The 24,832-nt window shown below is 47.7% G+C and overlaps 1 protein-coding gene across 7 annotated transcripts in view; it reads left to right on the forward strand.

Moving 5' to 3' along the window:
- LOC124486930 (adhesion G protein-coupled receptor L3-like) overlaps positions 1-24,832 on the forward strand; it is a 175,589-nt gene that overhangs the window by 60,559 nt on the left and 90,198 nt on the right. For all 7 annotated transcript variants that reach the window (XM_047048808.1, XM_047048815.1, XM_047048806.1 and 4 more), the window contains exon 4: positions 7,757-7,970. In XM_047048808.1, the coding sequence (XP_046904764.1) occupies positions 7,757-7,970 (214 nt within the window). The remainder of the gene's footprint in view (positions 1-7,756; positions 7,971-24,832) is intronic.

Here is a 24,832-nt window from a genome sequence, read left to right on the forward strand (position 1 = left end):
AGGCCATTGTACCGACGCTAGCACGTTAGCGCCTCGGCCGAGATCGATTTGTGCTCATTGTGGAACAATTACTGTGCTATTGTAGAAAAAACAACATTCTTTTCACAGTGTTTGCATGGTTTCCTGTCCATCCCTGTGTGCCAAAAAAAGTATAAACATACTTACATAATTACATACTTACAAATGAACGTTTGTAATAAACATACGAATATCCAGAGATTTTTGGGGTGTTTTGATATACTTCCATTGTATAATGGAAATGCATGAAACTCTCATTTGATACATTTAAATTAGATGTAAGGATACTGTTGTTCTGTTTGGGTTGTGGCAAGGTGTCTAGGTTGCTTGGCTTGCATCCATGCTGGGTTTTTCAATTTCTATGGATTTTAGAGTACCAAAGACTACTTTTCCTTGGCCCTTTCGCTATTTTGTGATGTAAAATCTCTTTAAAGTGGCACACACAGGAAATACAGTAGATAAGGGAATTCTTACAGGTAGCCAGGCAGTGCTAAGAGATCTGCTCCAGCTTCCACAAACATGCCATGTTCAGCCACTCAAAAGGTTAGCTGAGTCGTGTCTTATTGGAGTGACATCTTGCATAACCTCACAGGTTGCCATGGTGAAAAATTGAAACAAAAATCCAGTCCTTTTTTTTGTCTGAATGTTGGCATGTCCCCAAACATGGAAAAGAATGCGTGGACTGCAGTTCAGTTGACGTAAATAACGTGGCAGACATCAATTTCACAGACAATACTTTTTTCACAAACAATACTTTTGACGATACTTTGGCTGTTTGAAGAGTCTTCCTTACTTCCCCAGGTTATATTTAGTCCCTACTTCCTGCTTCCTGTGTGCTGTCAGGAGCTGCCATTTGATTTTTGGCAGCGTCAAAGACAAAGCACAGTGGAGAAAGCCCTTTCTTTCTTCACCCAGGAAAGGCATCTTTTTGTTTCTTTCTTTGACCTCAATTAAACTTTGTGTCACAGCAAGGGCACGTTGAGTCACGTCGGCTCTTGAGGTATCGCAAGTCTGTGTGTGTGTGTGTGTGTATGTGTGTGTTTGAATGCACTCCCTGGCCACTGTGATGGTGCTTTAAATAAACGTGAATGTGTGTGCACAAGCGCTCTGTGTGTGTATGTTGGCCCGGGTGGTGTGACAGGGGATGAGGGGAGTTCACTTTGGCCAACAACATCTCTGAAGCAACTGGGAGGCACGGTGGGGGGATTGGTGCAGTGGAGGTGGGGGGCGGTGGTGGAGAGGTGGGGGACGGTGGTGGAGAGGTGGGGGACGGTGGTGGGAGGTGGGGGGCGGTGGTGGAGAGGTGGGGGACGGTGGTGGTGAGGTGGGGGGCGGTGGTGGAGAGGTGGGGGACGGTGGTGGAGAGGTGGGGGGCGGTGGTGGAGAGGTGGGGGACGGTGGTGGAGAGGTGGTGGGCGGTGGTGGAGAGGTGGGGGGCGGTGGTGGAGAGGTGGGGGGCGGTGGTGGAGAGGTGGGGGTGGTGGTGGAGAGGTGGGGGGCGGTGGTGGAGAGGTGGGGGGGCAGTGGTGGAGAGGCGGGGGGTGGTGGGATAGGGAGGGGAGGCCAAACAATGACAGTGTGACGAAGCAGAATGTGCCACAGCCTGCAGCCCCGTCCTCATTCCTGGTGGCCTCTACCCTCAGCACTGGCCTCTAGCCTCAGCCCTGGCCTCTACCCTCAGCCCAACAGCCTCCGTCCTCAGCCCTGAAGGCCTCCGGCGGCCGCCCTGGGCCTGGATTACCGCGACAGCCTCATCTGACAGATGTAGTCATTGACGGTTACAGCTGATTAGCCAAAATCAGATCATTCAAATCTGATTACCTTCAAATGAATCAAATATCTGACAAACTGAGATGGGAAGTTGGGCAAAACAAGGATCCATTGTGTTTATAAATATATAAATAGTCGTTTGAGTGAATGTGGATTACAAATGCTGTGCATTGTTTTGCATCACAACATTACTGTGCATACAGAACACCATAACAATGTTGGTGCAGCGTCAAATTAATACAACGGGACACATACATCAAGTCTGTTGATGCAAAGAGAAAACAAATGGAAAAGCACACGTGCTGGGACGTGTTGGATTTAGACCAACATGAAAAAAGGTACATAGGCCGACGACCTTTTCTTTACAGCCAAGTCAGATTTGTGGGCTCAGTGTCAGTTTCAATATGGATCAGGTGAACAGAAGCTGCTTAGAATCTTCAACTGGAATGAAATTCAAGTCTAGTTTCCAAGCATCGGACATGATTCAGTTGCTCGTAGGGTACTTGGGGTTTAATCTGCGTCGACCTAAAACAAGTACGTACGGCGAAGTGGTCCCACAGATCTTCACAAGCAACTTTCACCCTCTAGTATCCCATCAACTCAAACATCTGGACACTGGGTGAATTGTTAATAATTCAATGAAGTGTTAGCATAGGATGGAGGGTCACTTCACATGTTCACATGTGTGTGAATCTGTAGTGATTGAGGTGTTCCAGTGACCATTGCTTGGTGGTATGTTGCTTATTGTTCACGATGTTGTCTCTGTTAATATGTGTTCTGACTTGAATCAGCTTCTTATTCCAAATTAGCAAGGATGTTCTTTCAAAATTCATTCGTGGGCTATATCTAATGTAACTCTGATAGTCTAAAAGATTGCCTGGATTGTTAAAACTAGCATGAGTTTGAACTTTATTACATCATTTAATTAAATCACTTAACTGCATCTGCTATAAACATAAGCTAATTACTCTCTTCGCAGTGTGTGTTGAGATTAAATTGATATTCAGTTTGACTTTGGTTCCTACACTTGCGTCATGACTTAGCTACCACGTGCTAATTTGCAGGGGCAATTCCCCCCCCCCCCTGGCAACGACAGCCTGCTTGATTGACAGGTGGAGGGCCACATGTGTTCACACATCCCCGATCTGTCAACCCCCACCCACACACACACACACCCACACACACGAGCAAGTGGTTTGGTGTTTTGCCAGACCGTGTTTCAGTGAGTGTCAGTTGGAGGCGAGAGAAAACAAATTGCTGTTTACGCCGGCGTGGGGACGGCGCTCCCCTCGTTTCACCCATTAGAGCGGCCGGCGCTGATTGAGCTCGACCACATGATTGGTCAAGGCTTCAGGAAGCCATTAGCCTGATCTCGGAGGCCTGTCAATCCCAGCAGGCACTGGGGCACACCTGTTATCTGTAGCATTATTGTAACCCGTCATCTCCTTTTTGTTGGATCGGTTTTACACGGTTCAGATTCCACATAAACAGTGTAGCAATTCATTCATTTGGGCATTCAGCGACTCACTTTCGTTGAAACTTTAACTGCTGATCACAATTGATATTGCAATAGGCCCTCCAGCCTTGTTAGAAAGCGTGTTTGAATTGAAAACTACTTTTCAATTTCCTTCCACACTTCTGAAATGGTTTATTGGAAGAATGTCAATCAATTGTGCATTTTGCTAGGATCTTTTGTCTGGGTGTTTTGCAATTGTTACGCCTGCGGTGAAAGTTTTTACTTGAAAGAACAGTTTGATAGAAGAGAGTTTTTTTTTCCTCTCTTAAAGATAGACAGTATTTATTGGAAATAATATATTTCTAACATATTCTGAGGCCTGTTCCTCAAATCTCAAAGTCCTTTGCATCAACGGTAGGGTGTTACGATGCTACCTCAGTGGAGGTCCCACAAATCCGTCCTCCGCAGAGGCCCCTAGGGGGTGTGGCAGGCCCCCATAGCTGTAATCGAATAATGACATCATGATTCAAGCACTAATTAATCAGCCCGCTTGGTGGGCTGAGCCGAAAATGGCATAAGGAGACAGACATTTGATCAGTTGAATCAGCCCTCTCTCTCTCTCTCTCTCTCTCTCTCTCTCTCTCTCTCTCTCTCTCTCTCTTTCTCTCTCTCTACCCTCCATCTTCCTCCGTCTCTCATTAATTTAATTTAATCCAAGCTCTTCAGTGCCCCCTCGATTTTTCAGTTTGTGTAGACTGCAGACGGGAACTAGCCGCCTCCCGGGATGCAACATCGTATCTGCTATCAGGTTTTCTTTTTTTTTAACATATTTTCCCTCACTGGGTCGTACTCGGCATGTATCCGATGATAAGTCTAATTGGAGATAGCGTAATTGTCTGGAAGGAGACGCAGAATCTGGTCGGGGAAGGGGAACTTGTCTTGTCTCTGTAGCAGGTCTGTTTAGCCTGCCGAGGGCATCCCGTTTTGACAAACAAGCTCCCTAATGGCGAAGTTGTCAGTCAATACACACACACACACACCCTGATCCTTATATCTGACGCGTTTCCTCAGTTTCTTGGCAGATGAACAGAAATGGTGTGCCACCCTATGGGCACTGTTTTGATATTAATGATGACTTTTAAATGTCATTGCTGGCTTGGCTTGTCTGAGACTAAATGCTCGGCGCTTGGAGAAGGAGGGAGGGCCGAGGGGCGGGGCGTGTTCTCAGTGACCCCCGTGGGCCCCTCGCTCCACCCCTGCATCTCAGCCCCTCAAGAGGAGGACGTTTCCCCTCATTACTTAAGGAAATCGCTGTTCAAGGTCCCCAATCAGAACTCATCATCTTTTTTTTTTCCTTTTTCTTTTCAATTTCGGGCGCCCACTTTGAATGATTCGAGGGCTCCGCAAAGAGCGACATTTCCCGAGGACTGTTATTTTCAGTGACCTTTTGCCATGCCCTTTTTGGCGAGTAATTGCATTGTTTTAAATATTCATTTTAGGAATTGTGTCATTTGTCTGTGTGTGTGTGTGTGTGTCGTGGGGGGACTTGGGCTCAGCAGAATTCACACAATGAGCCTTTGAAGGACCAGAACAGACAGATGAACAGAAAACCGTGCTGACCCCTCAAGTTCTAACAAGTGAAGTTCTCTCTCTCTCTCTCTCTCTCTCTCTCTCTCTCTCTCCCTCCCTCTCTCTCTCTCTCTCTCTCTCTCTCTCTCTCTCTCTCTCTCTCTCTCTCTCTCTCTCTCTCTCTCTCTCTCTCTCTCTCCCCTCTCCCTCTATCTCTCTCCCTCTCTCTCAAAACTAGACGCATTCTGCCCATTCAGCACAGTGCTTGTCAAAGGACTTTTCCAGGGACAATCCAACAAGGGGAGATAGAGAGAAGTAGCGTTCCATAGGAATACAGTCTCTGAAGTGTAGGAGGAGGAGAGGCAAACTAAGTGCTGTGCAACTGGTAGATGAGCAATACAGAACAACTTGGACCAAGACTCCATTATGATATTCCCAGAGGTATGTGGACTCCAGATATGTGTCCCAGAAAGCTACCCTTCTCCCTTTCCCCTCCACTCACTTACACCCTTTGACAAGCGTGCAGCCAATGGATATACCTTTGTGACAGCTACTTCTCCATGCCACTTTAATACTCCCTCAAGTAACTATCCTATCAGATCTGGGAAGTGACCTGTAAAGTTGACAAGGGCGCGGAGGAGGGAGGGGGGCGACATTCCGAATTGGAACACGCCCCGAGACAGCGATACGGCCACACTGGCACACAGGCAGGATGCTGGCCGTGGTAGGCGGGCAATCGGAGCCCTATCAATCACCACCTCCGGCCACAAATGTAATTACAATAGAGTTGTTGACTGGGCCGGTAATTTAAGACATATAGGGCACTCGGTTACTTGCTTACATTAGTGGATTGCGGACCGCGCTTTCGTCGAAGGGTTTGATGGTTCTATTTCTGTTGGCCCTGATGAATTTTCGAAGCGAACACACACACACACTTCCCAGGTTGAGACACCGCATCCGACGTCTCCCCGGGTGACGCTTTAACACAGACCCTCTCCGCGTGAAATAATGCGGTGTTGCTTTTCTTTTTGTGTCGCAAGCAAATCTAGAAAACAGCATGATTCATTGATGTCTGATAGGGCCATAACATCCTGTGAATCATTGCACTAGCCTCTCATGGCACCCTGCGGTTTCTATAAAAACCTTTTTATAGCGTGTGACATGTCAACTAGGGTTTCCATTCATCCAATCTGCGTTCGATGAGAAGAATAGATCAAAGCGATTCAGCCCTCTCATTGATGAAGCGTACTCATTGCAAACCTGTTGTAGACATATTTAAACACTCGTACTCTGACGACAACAGACACAAACGACAGACAACCTCTACCTCCTCTCTCAACTGCCAGGCGAACGCGTGGCTACTTTCGAAATCACAACAGACTTTCTGCGAGCCGAATCGTCCGAGCACGTGTCTGCCAATCGAGTTGTCTTCCCCCTCTCTCCTTCCCCCCTCCATTTGAAAGTCGAATTGGAATACAATCCAGATCGGGAGTTCTCGGATGGAGAGTAAACCTTCCATTAAGAGGGAGATAATTGATATCTTTCACCGCTAAGCCGGAGGTAATTATTCAAATGTCTGTGATGTTTGACAGCGACGGCCGTCTCCCTAGAAACTGAAGTACCTGCACTGGCGTGGGCTAGCCTGCCCACACTCCAGAGTCTGAATGATTTATGAGACTAAATGAAACGACACATTATTGAGCTGATTTTGGGGGGGGGGGGGTCACGGCCGAGTGGATCTTGTCGTTTTTAGGCGGTTCCCCTGACAACTTCTAGAACGCTCCTAATGACCGGGATTGTGGGGAAATGAGCTGAGAGCATTGCGAAGCTGAAACGCTTCCGAACGGTTTACGGGCACATGGGCTGCGTAGACGAGTATACTCCCACACACATGTGCACACACACACACACACATACACTCTCTCTCTTGGCTGTCTATCCAGCCGGCATGATAAATGCGTGCTGCACGTATTGTCCAGTGTTGGCTGTGCAACACAGACACTTCTGTTAAGGGGTGTTTATGAAAATCCATAACTGTCACGGACCCCCCGCGGTCACTCAGCCGAACGTTTACATTTCCCACTCGTTTTTCATTCCCACTGTAAACACCTAACCCTCCTGAGAACTCCCCTTAGTTCATGCACACACACACACACACACACACTCATGCATGCACACAACCAGCCACCCACACGCACACAGAGAGAGGGAAAGCAGAAACTTCTAGACCAGCTTCCTGTCTCCCCAGGCCTCTTACTATTTGGCTGGTCGAAAAGTAAACAGTGGACGTCTAGACAAAGCACACCAGTTTCGGAGGGGAGGGCGACCTTTTTGACCCCCTCTGCAGCCAGGCCAGCACCGATGGGTGTTGTTGTTAGTTCTATGCAGCGTCACGGTTCTGTGATGTTGGGCTGGGAAGGGAACGTGTCATGTGGGATGCTTCTTGAACTCCAGTTATCTCCTCTGCTTTCCCCAGCAAGGCTGGTCATGGCGTGTAACACGAGCAGCAACGCTTTCTTCTTGATGTAATTTTTTCTTTCTTTTTTGACCTGCTCACTGCTCTTTGATCAACACTCTTGGCCTGCCTGGACCAAGTGTTTTGCCGCCCACTGAAAACATCCTGAGCTCTCACCTCCTCCCACATACTCTTGACCCTCACATACTAGAATTTTCCATGTGTTACCATTTGACTTCATTCACCCTCTTTGTCCACGTTCGTTGAATGCTCGGTGGGTCAAATTTCGATCGAAAAGTTAATTTGTATGCAATTCTTTCATCACAAAGTTGGTTCCTCGGGTTGTTTGCACCGCACAATGTTTGTTTGTCAAGTTGCTCCCTATCATTGTTTCCTGTGACATAATTCTCTCTCTCCTTCTCTCTCTCTCTCTCTCTCTCTCTCTCTCTCTCTCTCTCTCTCTCTCTCTCTCTGTCTGTAACCCGCAGCGTTCAGTCGAGCGCCCATCCCCATGGCGGTGGTGAGGAGGGAGCTGTCGTGTGAAAGCTACCCCATCGAGCTGCGCTGCCCAGGCACCGACGTCATCATGATTGAGAGCGCCAACTACGGCCGCACGGACGACAAGATCTGCGACGCCGACCCGGCCCAGATGGAGAACACGCGCTGCTACCTGCCCGACGCCTACAAGATCATGTCCCAAAGGTATGCTCCACGCCAGAAGTTTTCTAGGCGTAGGTTTGACAGAATATTTTTTTTTTTTTTTTACTTCATTCAAGGAGGAACAGTTTGGTCTCTTTTGAATCATAAGTTGAGTGTATGAACTTGTCATGTTTATGATTAAGGCAAATTTTTTGCACGTGACAATCATCATGAGAGGGAGAATGGCCTGTGACGGAAAACCCCTTTTAACATGTATTTATGTATTAGAAAGTCACTCAAGTTTCAACTGTTACGTCGGCCATCCTTACATCAGTGCCTGGCCTTTGTTGTGTCCTTCTATTACTCCGTGGGTCCAGATACTGAATGTGTCCTAACTTGGCATGTTGAGGGTTAAAATCAAATGGGCTGTTGTGAGGTTGCAGTACAATGTCTGGATTTAATCAAGTTGGCGATGGAATTGATTGCTACCCTCTTATGAGACACTGGTGTTTGTATCATAATCCGCCCCCCACTTATATTACAGACACCTCTCACTTCATCGATTTCCATTTTCCTGAGGCATGATGAAAAAGCGTTCATACTCGCGAATGTCCACTCACAAACCCCACTTTATAATCCAGTGTGTGCAATGTCTCCGGCACGTTAGAGTTCAGTGAGATTTTGAGGAGAAGGTGTTTAGCTGTTGAGCTGTATTTTGGAGAAAAATGTTTGTTGTTTAAAGAAACCATTATCACTCCCGCTTTGGGCATCGTGTTGTAGTCTTGCCCAGAAGCATTTCCAGTGGTTTGGCTTGAATAGGTCAGGAATTCCAATAAGTCTGGAACATTCTCTCAGGCAAATCATCTTGGTCTCTTGGCTGTAAATTGAAAGCAGCCGTAAATTTGCCGTGATGGAAATCAATGTTCATTTGAGATGATTTGAATACATTATCTCTTATTTGTCTAAATAAATATTCCCAGGGTGAGCTCTCCTGCCAGATAGCAGTGCTTTGCCTAGAGTTATGATCTACATTGTGGAGAAAGCAGGAAATGGGCCTCTATTTGTCAGTGCAGACAGAAAGTGCACAACGCTATGTCACAGATTTACGAGCATGTACACAATTTGATGACTCGTGTTAAGTACATATACCCAGCTCTGAATTCACCGTGTTAAGCTTAAGTGCAGGAAAAAGTTATATATTATTGCAAAAAAAAATAAACAAAAGCAATGTTCACAAGAAGCACTTTACCAGCTCTATAAATGTCTTGTTTGTTAATGTTTGCTTCATGCCTCTCGATCAAGCAGCCATGAGTGGGCTGGAAGAACTCCTTCAAGATAAGCTTTATCTAAATTGCTATTCAGCATCTATGCAGGCGTTGCGTTCTCCAAACCTCTGTTCCACGTTCTACCTCCGTGAGAATGCTAATGTCGTCTGGCACACTATCTAACAGCATCCTCTTCACTGTCGGCGTGACAACAACGCAGATGAGATACGCGGTGGGGTGAGAAGCGTAAACAGCGGTTGTTCTCGACATCGTTGGATAATTGATCCGCCCTGTAGCTCCCTTGTCCTCGCACCGCCCGCCCTGTGAACAGCCGCCATGAATCGAACCGGAGGGAGAACCACATTAGCAGCGCGCGCACTCGCGCGAAACCACTCCGCTCTTTAGCGTCGCGGGGCTAGCAGGGGCGACTCACAACGCTACAAGGCAGCTAAGGCCTATTCCGAACACACTCTCTTTGTGTCTCTGAGGGAGGGGGAGGGGGGGGGGGGCAGTTGGCATGGGGCAGGAGGGTGTGGGTGGCAAGGGGGCCCTGAAGTGTGGTGAGAAGGGGGTTCCTATGTGCAGCTTTTCTACATTAGCATGTGAAGGCTGCATGTCCTGGTTAGCCTGGTGAGAGTGCGACACTCCTCGCCCCCAGCTTCACCAAGCTGCCACAGCTGTTGCTAGGAACCCGATGGCTAAGCTCATTTGGAAAAAAAAGGAGACAAAAACAAACAAAAAAGGAGAAGTTTCTTCAAAGATGGCGTATAATGCCGAGGTTGATGCTAAATGAAAAGCAGTACAGAGACTGCTGGGAATAAAATAAATCACTGGATAATGTGACAGAAATACACCACCGGAATGATAACTCGATGGCGTCTTTGACATACTTATGAGCAATCCCACGTTCCTTTGCTCATCTATTTATTTATTTTTCCCAAGATTACAATTGACCGGGTCGGATTAGATTAGCAAGGTATTACATAACAAGCATGTAGCATAGTATTTAGAAGTATTGTAGGGCGGGTAAAAAAAAAGACAAGAATCCATAGATAAATATATGAAATATCAGCCAAACTGTTGAATTGTCAGCTTTTGCGTTTATTATTTGTTGAGATTATTGAGTGTCTTAACCTACCAAAAAACTGCTTTATATTTCTGCCAAAAAGAAGGCTGTGTAAAGTTGTGTCTGTGCTTGAAGGTTTGCTAGTCAGAGCACTTCCCCTAAATGGATATGGCAATGACACATGGTCCAGGGACAGGGGCTCCCTCTGCTCCAGTACCAGATACTTCTACCTGGCTTAGTTCCCTCCCTCCCTCTCTCCATCTTCCTCCCCCTCATTCATGAAACGTTCCTCCCGGGATTCTCTTGTCCTTTTTTTTGGCGGGGCGGGGGGGGGGGGCGGGGCGGGGGGGCTGTGTGCCACCTGTCTCTCCAGCTGCCACAGGTTAAGTCGTAGTGACTGGTGCCACAGTTCAGTTATCATTCCCTCCCTGCTGAAGGACGGTGCTCGCCGCGGGCTCGGGGCCGCCGCGCCGCGGGCTAGCATCCATCACGCGCAAAAACACAGCCTCGTGTCACCGGCCCGGCTATCTGTCAATACGCGTTTTGCCCGCGCGACAAATCTGCCCCCCTCATCCCCCCTTCGCACCTCGCTATTTAAAGCCAACCATTGATATTCGAAGAATGTAATTGAAACGCCTGGCGGAGAAGGGGCTACCGAGACTGGAAGTGAGCATTCTCCTCCTCCAGCAAGGTGTTTGGTTCCATTACAGCCTTTTAAGTGAGGTCTAATGGCGGGAGCCTGAGTGATAGTGCAGTGCCGAGGCCGGCGAGTGCCGTAATGCATCTCAAAATGAAGGCTGTCTCCCACCAAGCCGCTGACAGGATGAATGGCTTTGAGTCATTACTGATTCCTCTGCGCCGGGGCTTGAGGTGGCGGCGGCGGCCATTCCGGCTCACAGCTGCTCTGACTGCCTCCAGTAAGGGGGAAGCTAGGTCGGGAGAGGAAGGTGGACAATGGCGTTCCATTTTTGAGCAAGAGCTATCGGGGACACATTTTTCGTTGTAATCTGAGGCAGTTTCACCCACTCAGCCCGATGCTACCACGAATCTCCATGTTAATTATCGGTTGGAGCCTTTATTGTTTGGGGCCCGGTGAATTCTTTCTACAATAAACCCTTCAAAGCACGGGTATTTTTCTCAAGTGCCACAGGCCGCAGCTCAGCATCCAGAACAGTCATATCTAAACACTTCCCCCCCACACACACACACACATCCTTAGCGGTGCCAGCGTGTCAGGAGAAACAGCCCCACAGACACCCCCCCCCCCCAAAAAAAAAAGAAAGAAAAAAAAGAGAAAAGACAAATGTAGCTGTACAATCCGTTTTCTCATCAGCACCCCCCCCCCCTCCCCCTGTTTTGCACCCTCTATCTTTCCCCACGGCTTCTCGGCCTCGCGGCCCCGTAATTACTGGCGATATCAAAGCCATATATCACCCGGCATCTCTGCGGACGTCGCCGCGCACCTTAAGGGAAGGCTGATAGCATTGTGTCAGGCCTGTGTATGACCCCTGGATGAGAGGGAGGGTCAAATCGCCTCCCTATTCCTCTCTCCCTCTCTCGCCTTTTTCCTCCATCTCCCTCGTCCCCCGCTATCAGTCGAGGAACCTCGCTGCTCTTGATTGGATGTCTGAGCCTGATTTCGACCACTGGCTCTTTTTCTCTCATCAGACGCGCGGCCGGCCCCTCAGGTGAGAGGGCGACGCTCTCGGCGGTGAAAGGGGCTTGCTTCTCCAAACGCCTGTGTTTGAGTGTGAGTGTCTCTGCACTCTTAGTGTTGCCATGAACTTGAACATGTTTGTGAAGAGTACATTCATTGGACAATTGCAATTGAATGGGGAGGGGGGCGACAGTCAGAAAATCATCCACTTTATCACGTTGCCAGTTGGTTTGACACAAAAACGATTTGCAACAAAACAAACCCTTGTTCTTGGCGGAGAGAGAAGGAGGTTTAGGTGATCAGGGGCTTCCCCTCCGCTGACGTTCCTCTCGTCAGCCCATCAAGATGTCATCATCCTCGGCCTATGACCTGCTTTTGGATTGACCAAGAATGTGATGGTGTACGTATTACAATACATCACATATAAACTATTCAGCTAATCTCTCTTTACCCAAATCCATTCTCAACAGAGTGGACCGGAATGCCGCACCACGAACATACATTACACAGACGGCAAAGGCCAGACTTTCAGTTGATATATTAACCTCAACCAAATGTCTTACTCAGTTGTAAACAAATCTGATATGCTCTCAACTTGGAATTCTTCCCTGTTCGTTTTGGCAGCGCTCCTTCCCAGATTGCATATGTTGGAATACATCACACTTCTATGTGGTATGTGGTACTTCCACTTTGCTTAGGAAAAAAAATCACCCTAGAGGAAATATAATCCATCTGCGTGCGTGTATGTAAATCTTGAAGCAGCAGATTCTCAACTAGAGGAGATGTAACGGCAAAAGGACTCACTTCGGGACATTACTAAGTAGAAAGAAGACCTTGTACCGCTGGGCACACGCTAAGATCATATCCTTTTAAGTCCAAGTAAATTGGAAATTCCTGCACGCACTGTGAGCTAGCTGTCCCCAGTTGCCCCCGATAAGACTGCTAGTTCAACAGGGCACAAACAAAGCGCCTGCCATCTGCCTAATACCCCATCACCCTGTCCTTATCCCACTGCTTCTCTCATCCTCCTCCTGTGCTTCCTCATATCTCTCATCTTTTTTTCCCCCCCTCGTTTCTTTCTCTTCAGCTTATGAAAGTTGGAGGAACTGCAATTAAAGTTCAGCCGTTTGATGAAGCCCGCTGATATGGGGCAGAATGTATGAAGGAAGTGTATAACTCCAATTTCACAAGCGTAGGCAGGATATTTCTCTCGCCGACATCAATTAGACGGATCTGAAGTTGGCAACTTAAAAGCTATTTTGGCTTTGCGACCACGCTGTGTCTTTTACGTTTTGAAGAGAGGTTTTCCCAGACCATCCGTCAAGAGCATTGCATATTCTCTACCTTGAAACAAGTTGACCTTTTAGGTATCTTCGACAGGTGAAAGTCTGGAATAAGATCTCATTCCTGCTTAAGCCCCTCCTCCTGGCTTTGATATCTGCATCATCCTATTCTGCTCTCACGCCGAACGGGATTAGCCAAAGGCGTTGTTTGGCTATTTCAAATACATATAAATCGAATCGAAAGCACTGCTGTATATAATGGCTCAGCCAAGCACTCAGTCAGATTATGGAAAGGGTTTCGAACAGGAAGCAACCAGCCACCCACCGCTATGAATGGAGAGCCGACAGAGGCGGGCGGATGAGCCGACGGTCCCATCATTGGCCATGCATGACCCTTAAAGCCCTCCCTCCGGTACCTTCCTTGTTTAAAGTCAAGACGGGCATTAGCATTTTAACTCCTCAAACAAAGAGACGCCTTGGCGAATTTATGCATGGGGTTTAAGATCGGAATCACAAATATACTGCATATGAGGTGTGCTCCTCGCCCACCCGTACCCTGGGGATTTGATGTGGAGCCATTCGGAAGGGAATGCGCACGGCCTTCATATGCTGACTGTGTGTTGTGCATATGTATTGACGCTTAAAGGCGTCGTTTGCTGTGTAAGGTATGTGTGCGCGCCACAGTCTTTTTTGTGTTGTGTTAACAGCTCAGAGCAGTTCCTCACGGACGCCATTTTATCCCTCCCATGAATCCTTCTTGGTTTTGGTGTGGGTCCGAAGGCCATAATACCTATTAATCAGGCTAGTTCACTACTGATAACCTCAGTGGTGTTTAGCACCTGTCGGCGACCGGGCTGAGTATTCGCAGCGTGAGCTAGTGGCATGTTGTTAATCCGAAAGACAAATGCCGGCCCTGTGAAACCGAAACTGGGCCGCATTCCTGAGAATACAGAGTGATATATGTGAAGGGATAAAATAATAATGAAAGAGAGAGAGAGAGAAATCTTCCCTTCAGAATTCACCGGGACATGCAAAGTAATAAATGCAATCCAGAGTTCTATTATTAATTTAGGAATGTAAACCCCAGTCCCATCTGTGCTTGTTTGCTTTCAACAGTCCTACATCCCTTTTTTCCCATAAAGCCTTTTTTTACATTGAGAGAGATTTTCCCCCCTCCCCCGTCCCCCTCTAATTCTACAGTATTCTTCCCCTCCCTCCCATTCCATGGATGACATCATCAGACATTCATTAAGCTCTCTCATTTCTCAGCCTTCCTTGCCTGCCTCTTGCCTCCCACCCCTCAACCCAGCTTGATAAGATCCCGCCGCATTTCCATTTGGCCAATTAGGTGCAGTAAATTTCAGGCTGGCAGCCTAACCTTTCAGCCCACGGCCAGTTCCAGGTCTGGGACCAGACCACAGTCTGTGCTTATTAAGGGGAAAGGAGGTCGAAGCCGGCGGTGGAAAAAGTATTTTTCTGGGGTCGTTCCCCCATGCGGAGCGGATTGATATGTCTCGAGGGATAGACGGAAACAAGAGATGGTGAATTGAGGTAGCCCCATTGGTTGAGAGACCTGTTTCAGCAGCCATTTTGATTTGCTTTGTATGACCCGTGGGGTTTGGTTATAGCCCCACAGCTCGAACGGGGGGAAAAAAGTTGAAGATGTTATTCTTCCTCGCCCCGGTACGTTATCCTCTGGAAACCTTGACTCTGAGGTCTGAGGTGAAACTCTGTCAGATTAATAGCTCGCGCCGCCATCGCTAGCTAAACATTGGCGCTAATGAAAGTAAATGGCGGGAGGACTTCACAGTCCATTTGTCAGCGTGGGGGCGAGGGTGGGGGGGCGAGAGGGTAAGGCTGGTTTCACTTGAGTCAAAACAGTAAAGAAAGAGCTAATTCAGACAGGAGCAGGTGCTGCACCAGCCCACTGAGTGAGCCCCCCCCCCCCCCCCCCACTCCCATAATTCCCTCTGTTGTTTGCGGGACTCCTTCCCTCTCTGTCTCTCCTCCATTTTAATTGGTGGGTGGGAGGATACATTCATTTGATGTCGATTTCATTTGACGTAATTCGCTTGGTATGATATTCTTTATTTATTTCCCGCTCGGAGGAGCGGGCGGACAACTTCCCTTGACCTTTTGTTACTTCCCTGGCTATTCATCTTGCTTCCGAGATGAAAAACACAACATACTTCCATGCTCCGATGATCCCCGTCTCATCTCCAAATGATTGCTAGCCCTCCTGAGACTCTTACACTCTGCCCACACCACCACCCTACCGGTACACATCCTTTCGCTCGCATGCAGCGGGAGCACTTTGAGGAAAACTGGCTTTCGTTCTCTAGTTGACGTCGAACGTCGGGAGTTTCACCTGGATGGGTAACGTCGGGGCGAGTCATGGATTCCCCCAGGCGTCAGACGAGACTTCACGTCTCATTACACCTCGCCGGTTGATTGAACCCAGTGTAAATTACCTTGGTACTGAAAGCCCCGTCTTGTATTTACCATATTGTAGCCCTACCATACATCATTTTCAGAGTCATAGGCCGACACGGAGGAGGGGCGGTCGGAGGTCGACCCCTCCATCCCTCCTCCCCCCTCCCTCTTTCATTTCCTAAGGAATGACCTCATCATAGGGCTAGCTGCCTCCCACTTCATCTTCTGCCTTGAACTGAAAGCGCCACTCACCATGAGATAAGGCACTCCGCTCATTTTCTCAATAATATATCATGTTGATATCCTCTCTATGGTCATTAGTTAGGCCAGTGAGCACAAATTAAACTTCTGTATAAATTTGTTTTGGAATTGGATCACCTAATCATTATGTATTCCTTGTGTCTTTCACATAACAACAAACTGCGCTTTCTGCTGATGTTGTTGATGGGTTTTCCCCTCATTTGCATCGAGCATCATAATCAGGACGTTGAACTGTTATGTGATGGAGGTATTTTGGGTTTGTTTGCGAGCGTATGCTCGGTTTGTGCCAGTTCCTCTCGATGATTCCACACTTCTCCATTTCGCTCTCAGTGTACCACAGCTGTGACCCTGTGTGGAGTGTGTGTTTGTGTGTGTGTGTGTTATCTGGCGGTGCACCCTTGGCTGAGCCTTGGAGAGGGGGCTCATCTTGTCGGAGTGCGGGCCCAGTGTGGAGGCCCCCGTCCCAGTCAAACGGTGACTCAAGCTGTTGGACTGGGATGGACTCCAGTTCGAGCTCAACAGTTATGAGGATCTCTACCTCTCTCAATCCCCCTCTGTTTCTCTGTCTGTTTGTCTCTCTCTTTAGCGCTCTCTCTCTTTCTCTCTCTCTCTCTCTCTTACTGTCTCTCCCTCTCCGTTTGTACTCCCCCCCCTCTCTTTTTCCTTATAATTGTTTTTTCTCTCTGTCTTTATCTTTTGGCAGAAATGTTTCCTTTGTCCTCTTGAATTCATACCTCTTTCCCAGTTCCTCCCCCCCTCCACATAATCTTTCCATGTGATTGATCCCCCCCCCCCCCCATCCCGCTCGACCACTCAGGCTCGAATCCTCAATCCTCACGACCCTCTGGTGGGGCTTAATCCGGCCATGAATGGGTGGCCACTGGCCAGGTCCTGTGGGTGAGGCACTCGGGGGTGGAGATGGGGTGGGGATCGGGGGCTGGGGGTGGTAAGGGGGGCAGCCAGAGTGAGATCGACTGCTACGCCACCTGCTTCCAAGCCCTCTCTCTATCCCAAACCACTCTTTCTCTCCTTCTTTATTTCTCTCTCTCTCTCTCTCTCTCTCTCTCTCTCTCTCTCTCTCTCTCTTTCTCTCTCTCTCTCTCTCTCTCTCACTCCTTCTCAAGCATGCAGCGCACCTCCCCAATGACTTGTATAACCCCCCCCCCCCCCCCCGGTGTAACACTTTCCAGACCAGTTTTGTATCGTGAGGGTGGAGGGAGGAAGGGGGGTTACAGTGCAGGGCAGTGATTGCTTTTACAGCTCCAAGGCAGCAGACGTTCATTTAACGCCACGTCTCTGACAAGCCGTCTCCCTCACGGGCTGTTTGAAACGGGTTACGTTTCCAGTTGTTTCCTCCCAGCAGACGTCGCAGTTTTTAACTCTGACATGGTTGGAAAGGCCGCAGTTAGTCGTTTTAGATCGCAATCTTTTCAAAAGGTCCACACGTTTGATTTGCAAGAAACTGGCGGGAGCCAACTATCAATCTTTAAACTTGAAAACTGATGACACCATCTCTGATCAATGTTTCATACCTCAATTGCATAATTCACTTTGATCGAGCGAGACCGTGGGATTGAATATTCGATGAGTTTGTACCCCTGAACTCCAAACATATAGAAAGCCTTGCTGAAATACTCAAAATGCTAATACAGGCCCCAGGATTGCATTTCCAGTTTGTCTAGTGCTTTGTGGAAATCTCTGCATGTGGACAGCGCTGGATAGTGAGTGCACAGTTCTCACTGTGCCGGAGATGTATCTGTTGACTGAGTGAATGAAATGAAACCATTTTCATCATCGTTACGAGATTAAAGCAAGTCGGAATTGATTTGTTTTAAGGGGAGAAGTTACGGATCATTTCTTAATTTGTTTCCAGATAAACAATGATGACCTTTTCACATCCTGCTCCTAACCTTTTGGAGTGTCTCCCGATTCTGCCCCATGGTTACCAAGGACTCTGTTGAACCTGATTAACTCTTGCATCATTAACATAACATAATTAGTTGTTAATAACTTTTCTCATTTTCTATCTTTCTATCATCTAAAGAAAGGTAAGGCGTTGCTGCTTAGGAGTCAACCAAAAGAGCAGTTCATCTTGTTTTTCCTGCATTTTATCATCAGCCTCCAACAAAACACATTTCTATAAGTATTCGCCACGAAACAGGCGTGTTCGCTTGCGGGCGGCCCGACCCTGTGTTCTTGTACGAACTCCAACTCGGCAATCTCTCGTACGCAAAGGAAGGTTCCGGCGGGTTCGAGTGGCGTCTCTCCTCCCGACGCCCGCACTTGCTTGCAAAAGCTAATTATGGCAGGTTGCTCTCTGACTGAGAGTGTGTCAATATATCTCAGCGGGGGGGCTCCGACTAGCTCGCTGGATGGCATTCATATTCATGAGTCCCTTCATTCCCTCTAAGGAGCCTCTGTCACTGGACCGTGGCCTGGCACGACCGGATGACTCATGACGAATAGCAGCCTCGTCTCGCTGTCTGGCCTTCGCTGCTGTGCTGCTGCTGTCGCTACGACACCTCGGGAAGGTGAATACGGGGGTTGAGAGAGAGGGAGACAGGGACAGGAGAGACCAAGGAGGGAGAGAGAAAGGGAAGGTGGGGAGAAAGGAGATTTTCTTCAAAGAAAAAACTGGTAAAATAGAGGGGAGTATGAGTTATGAAAGGGGGGAAGCACAACGTTGCGCGAGGGAAGCCGGAGGGAATGAGGTAAAGTGCGGGAGGGCAAGAAATTGTTTACCGACGACTCTGTCGCCACTCAATCAGACTTCCCATCATGTCACCTTGGGATGACAGCGGAACTGACGCTGTCCACTGTTTCCCCAATATTGTTGTTTACAACGCTGTTGACTCGCGGCAGGAACAACATCTGGTGGGTGAAGGTCAGAATACTAAACAGCGTCCCAAGAAGCTTGTCCTGGCACCGTGTACCACCAGGACCAGGTCTGGGCTTGTACCGAGTGGTGCCGTTCACGAGCTTTGAGCTCGTTTGAATATCTGAGGAGTCGTCGCGACAGAGACAGGCCTGCGGTGGGATCAGCCGATACGAGCACAGGAGGAACACGCAGAAACAGACAGCCCACTGTGCTTTCGGAGATGTGACACCGCCCCATCCACCCCGCTCTCCTCCCCAGACCCTGTCTTGGGAGACACGTCGGAACCATAAGACAGTCAGACGTCTCGGGCCTTGCTTGAGAAATTCAACAGTGTCCGCCACACGGGGCGATGCACACGGTCACCTCCGTTAACGCGGAGAGACAGATAGAGATGGAGAGAGGTAAAGGGGGGAGACAGAAAGGGAGAGAATTGGAGAGCGAGAGGGGAGGTTGGGGGAGGTGAAAAACACATGTCTACCTATGCACCTCCCCTGTTCACCTCACTATCGGCTACTATTACTTTTCTCACACTACTAACAAAAAATGTCTAATCAATATGTCACTGAGCGCCAAGCATCTGCTATTTTGGAAGCACAGAACCATGATTTCTACATCTACACAGAGAGATGACTCTCTATCAATATGTCAGTTTCATTACAAGTGAGTGTTTGCGAAGGAACATCCGTTCTCATAAGGCCCTCAGATCAGGTTTCGAATATTCCCAATGCTATCTCCTCCCACCTTGGGAATAAGTACGTCTCAGCCAGCAAATCGAGACCTTCAGGCTCAGTAAATTACTTTCCGCTCCACCCAAAGTTGCGGCGAGCGCGGCCCCGAGAGACGTATCGACGTGGAGGAGACAGAAGAGCTCAAGGCGGCCAAGCTTTTAATCCCACCCATGAATCCTGCCAGACACTTTCTTAAGACCCACCGTGGCCCCTGGCATGCCAATGCAGGACGAGCTGGGACGCTGTATCGACGTTGAACCCCTCGATCGAACAAGACGGTTACTAAGAACTAACGAGCGACCGTTTTTCGTCGTTGAGAGGAGGAACGGAAACAGGTTTAACACCGCCCCCTCCCCCCCGTGACAGTGAGAGGATACGTTGACGACGACCGGGTGGGATTGCTGCGCGATGAGTCACCGAACACGCGTGAAGGAAAGGCGGCCATTTTGAAAGGGGTCCATGCAGAGCGGATTGATTTGAGTGGGCGGATGTGGACACGCTAAGTCATGCTCCTCGCTGACTGTTTTTCAAGTAATGACTACTTACGGGTATGCTGGGATTTGTTTTCAGAGAAATTGTGCAGCTTTAAAGAGATATATATAAATATATATATATATCTATAGAGAGAGAGAGAGAGAGAGAGAGAGAGAGAGAGAGAGAGAGAGAGAGAGAGAGAGAGAGAGGATTTTTAGGTGGCATGGTTACATATTCTCTTTCCCTCTGTAGAGTGTGTGTGTGTGTGTGTGTGTGTCTGTTTGTGTGAGGGGGAGGGGGGTAATTAACAGTTAAAGAACACTATAAGCAGGGCCCTGGGTAGCTGTGACTGTAGCTGTGGAATGCAGTGTTGTGGGGTCGTGAAGGCTTTCAAAAGAAAGTGCTGGAAGCACAAAGTCACTGGAGTTGGACATTAGGAGTTACTATGGTAACAGTGAATGGAAATGAAAAAAATCTGAGCCCTATGTGTGTGTCTGTGTGTGTTTGACTGTGTAGTCTTTCCATGGGTAAGTTAGAAAAAGGGTGCATATCTGTGCATTTAAAAGGGAGATGCAAAAGTGTGTGTGTGTGCGTGTGTTTGGGTGTGCACAAGGCTTGGAATGTACGCAGGCGTCTCTCTGTCAGGATTCCTTGGAAGATTCCAGAGTTTCGACAGGCCGCTGAAAAGGGGCGACAAAGCCTCAAACTGGATTCAAATCGTCTTGTTGTTGCTACACAGTGCATGTGGCTGCATTCACCACTTTCCAAGCGTTCAATCTGAACATTAACCAGTCACTCCTCTTTGTACGTTACTAACACGACTCGGCGCTTTGAAATACTGAACCAATAGCATCACCCCTCCCTGCCCTGCATGCCCTTTGTGCCTCTCTGAAGCAGAGCTGAGTGGTGCTGCCGGCCGATATCTGGGGCCACAATCTGGGGGCACGCGCTCTGGAGATGTGGGTTCTTGTCTCAGCACGAACCGTTCCTTCCACGTCGAGGAGCCCAGCAGAGCACAGGTGAAGATGTTCCTTCACCTTTCAAATGGAGTCTGCTGCGGATGTGCACGCATCGCACACGGATGTATCTGCGACGGGAATGTCTGCGTGCCTGTGCACGCGCGCTTGATTTACTGCTCTTGGCGTGCTGATTGAGAGGACCCCTGGACTGTGGGCGTACGAACACGCGCACACACCTTCTACCTCTCCTCGGGAAAAATGCTCATTTTCTCCCAAGACTTTGATTAATACTAATACATCCTTGTGACCCCCCGTGTAAAATTATGCGACCCAATCCCCTCTCGTACAGGATCGCTCGAAATGAAGGTTTAGCATAACCCCTGGCTGGCGGAATGACTCTGAATACCCACGCCGCAGGGCTTGCCTGGAAGTATAAATCAAGCATCCCCTCGAAGATAGGGAGACGCACCATTTATTGGCAAGAATAGAAAAATTCATCCTGGAAACCATAAATCATCAAGCAGGCACACCCCAGTGAATACCCCCCATCCACCAAACAAATCGATTCGCCGGGTTATTGCACATTTCAAACCCCCCCCCCTCCCCTCCCCATTTCACAAGACACCCTAAGACCCTTTGTGGGCAAGGGAATTAGCATACACACACAGAGATTAAAACCTCATTAAATATTTAATATATACTGTTTTGATATATATTTTTAAATGGTAGTGCATTTATGAGGATATCATGTAAAAACGCTTGTTTTTTTGTGCGGGGATGCGGTAAATCAGTGAGGATTGTGTTGTGTTGATGTCGTGGTGTGTTGGATTGTGTGGATGAGGTTGGATGTGTTACCAGCCCAACCCTTTCCCCCATCACTTAATTTGCAATATCCCACCATGCATTGCAGCATCCCTAAAGCAATGTAAAAATGCTAATGGAGTCATCATGGGTTTATCTGAAATCATAAAACGGCTCCTCCCCACTAACTTATTGGATTTGAATGGTTTGGGAATAGGAACTGAATCACCATAAAAGTGCTGCAGAGATTTACTTCCTAATGAGGTAAACATCTTGAAACAAAATGTCTCCAGACAAAGGTGTCAAATAGGCAAAAAAGACCAAGATGGAAAACGTGACCGCAATTCAACCAACCTCCATTTTATCGACGGGGATGTTCCAGACACCAAACACACGGGCTCTTGAGAGACGGACAGCGCGAGACGAGGGGACTGACATTTTCATCACCCTATCAGAATTCAGGGGGGAACAGCTGCTCAAGGAAAACGATTGGACAGTAAATCTTTCAGATCGTCACTGTGCTTTTTGAGTGAACGTGGCTTGCTAGAATTCCCCCGGGCCACACTCGGGACAGGAGTTATGTAGATGTCTGTCCCTCGGGCCTCATCCCAGTTGCTTCATACAACAACTCAAGTCTGCTTCAAAAAAACAACAAGGCTTTGACAAACTCTCCCTAATCTCCATTGTTTTAATTAATTGAATTAAGTCTAATGTAACTACTGTTTACAGTATAGCATCATGTGGAATGAGACGGTCTGAATGTGACAGCATCATTTACATGCACCTCCACTTCCTCCAGTACTCTAATTGCGTCTGCAGAGTCACAGAGAAGCATGTGTGGAAATGATTGTATTAATTTAAAATTGAAAGGTATTATAATTCAAGTAAACAATGGCTGCTGGTTCAGACTGTGGATGAAGCTGACTGGAAACTCAGGGAGTTTTCCATGTATTATTCATGGGACATGTAGTTCTGGCTACAGGGCAGTCTTCAACTCCAGATGATCTAGGCTGGTACTGATTGGGGAATATTTCTGTGGAAAGTCCTGTACAGTATTGTACAGTATTAACATGTCTTAACATTCCTATCAGGTTGATTTCTTTCTTTCTGTGGTTCATCTTTGTAGAAGGTGTTTAAGGGTCGAACCACATGTGCCCTTCAGTTAACTGGATGCAGCTGCCCATTGCCTGTACAATGGACATTGATCACAGTACAGAATACTATAAGTGAATGTGTAGAAGGATATTACACGAGAGCAATAGTAATGCAACAACTACTGATTTTGATGAACATAAGTACATAGAACATCACATTTCCTCCACAATGTCCATAACCAATCCCTATCACAGGAACAGTTTATTAAGCTCTACAAGTTCTAAAGTAACAGTCAACTGCATTTATTCCTGTTGGGAATGCAATCGTAGCGTCAACGTTTTTGATCCACCACAGATACGTTCATAACCATGTTGAAAGGTTGCAATCTCCAGCTAGAGTCTGGGTTCTAGAATGAGGAATGCTAGAGCACCGTATATATACAGAGGTGTGACCATGTGCCACTAAGGAAATGTTTGACCAACCTATCAGCAGAGCGAGCTATAGAGCTGCTGGTCACAGCAAAAAATAAAAAACAATAATTTCATAGGAATATATATATATATATATTAACACACACTGGCTACATCAAAGAGATATTCAGGCTGTCTAAAGATGGTTCACTCAAGGATGTTGACCATGAGAGAGAGGCTTTGATCTGTTTTTAGTTACATTATAGCCTTGGTTTGGCCGGCAGCAAACCTAATAGTTAGGATGTAAGTAAATGGTATATTCTCTCAAATTGTTCTCATTATAAACAAGCCCAGATTCTCCCAGTTTTCCCTTCCACCCAGCCCTTCATGTTGGCAACCACGCCACTCGTGCCTCCGCAATTATTCAGTGTAGAGCCCTTGTGTTGTAACCATCATGTTCAACCTTCACCCCCTCAACTGAGTCCTAGAGTATGTATTGTATCTACGTTGAGGGATGATGGTCTGTTGTGCGTCCGACATATACCGAGCCGTGCGGTCTCCCCTGAGGGCTGCAGTTTCAGGCTTAGTCTCTCCTCTCATCCGCTTGTGTCTGACATGGCACAACGGTGCGACTGGAATGTCAAGGTCAGTCCACGCATCCTGGCTGCACTCTGTAGGAAAACGAGAACAACATGACTCAGTAGATAGTGCATGGGCTACTGGGTAGTAGGTTCTGTGAAAGTATATCAGGAGTGGATGGGGGGAAAAAATGTAGATGTTTACCCGTCGCTGGTTTCATACTGTAACATGACCTTTTGACCGTTTTGTAGTTGTCATTAGTCTCATGTTAATGTCTGACTATAGGACAGAATAAACTCCGTGCTGGGATTTTCATGGTTTCATTTCTATTTCTGGCCAGTCAAAAAGCAAACCACGCAAATGGAACAATTCAGAGAGGGCCGAATGTTTAGAGCGTCGGCCATATTTTCCTCATCAATCATCGCAACCCGTAAACCCAAACAGAATCTCTTTTCCATACCGAAATATGGTTCAAGTCATCGGCCTAAAGAAAGCGGCCATTCTTCTGCACACATGGGAGCAGGAAATGCATCTGTTTATTACTGCAGCAGTGGTCTCCTCTCCCTCTCCTGGATTACTGCCATGGCACCAGTGGAAATCCATATGTGGTGATTCAGCTATAGGTTCTCAATACAGAACAGTATTCAAAACATAATGCCGTCGTCTACAGTCTTGGCATTTGTCCTTAAAGCAAAGAATGTCCCCAAGTTCCATTTTAATGTCTGTTTCCCGCCACTTCTTTGTTTACTTGCCGTTGCTGCAAGATAAATGGGGCTTATCTCCGCCATACAACGTAGGAGAGGGGGAATTGTGAGCAGCCAAAACACTATTCAAGCCGCTAATCTGTCGCAATGTTGGAGCAGGATTACGTTTGTCAGAGAGAGAGAAAAAAAAAGGCGGTCCAAGCCGCTGATGTTTGGGGAAAAAAGGTTCTGTCTCAGTGTGCCATGGTGAGAGGAGACAACCCATAAGCGAATGCATTAATCATGATCTCCCACAGTCTCACAATCCCCCCTCCTGTCCTCATCCCCTACCG

Source organism: Hypomesus transpacificus, chromosome 25 (genome assembly GCF_021917145.1).
Source record: "Hypomesus transpacificus isolate Combined female chromosome 25, fHypTra1, whole genome shotgun sequence".
Lineage (NCBI taxonomy): Eukaryota > Metazoa > Chordata > Actinopteri > Osmeriformes > Osmeridae > Hypomesus > Hypomesus transpacificus.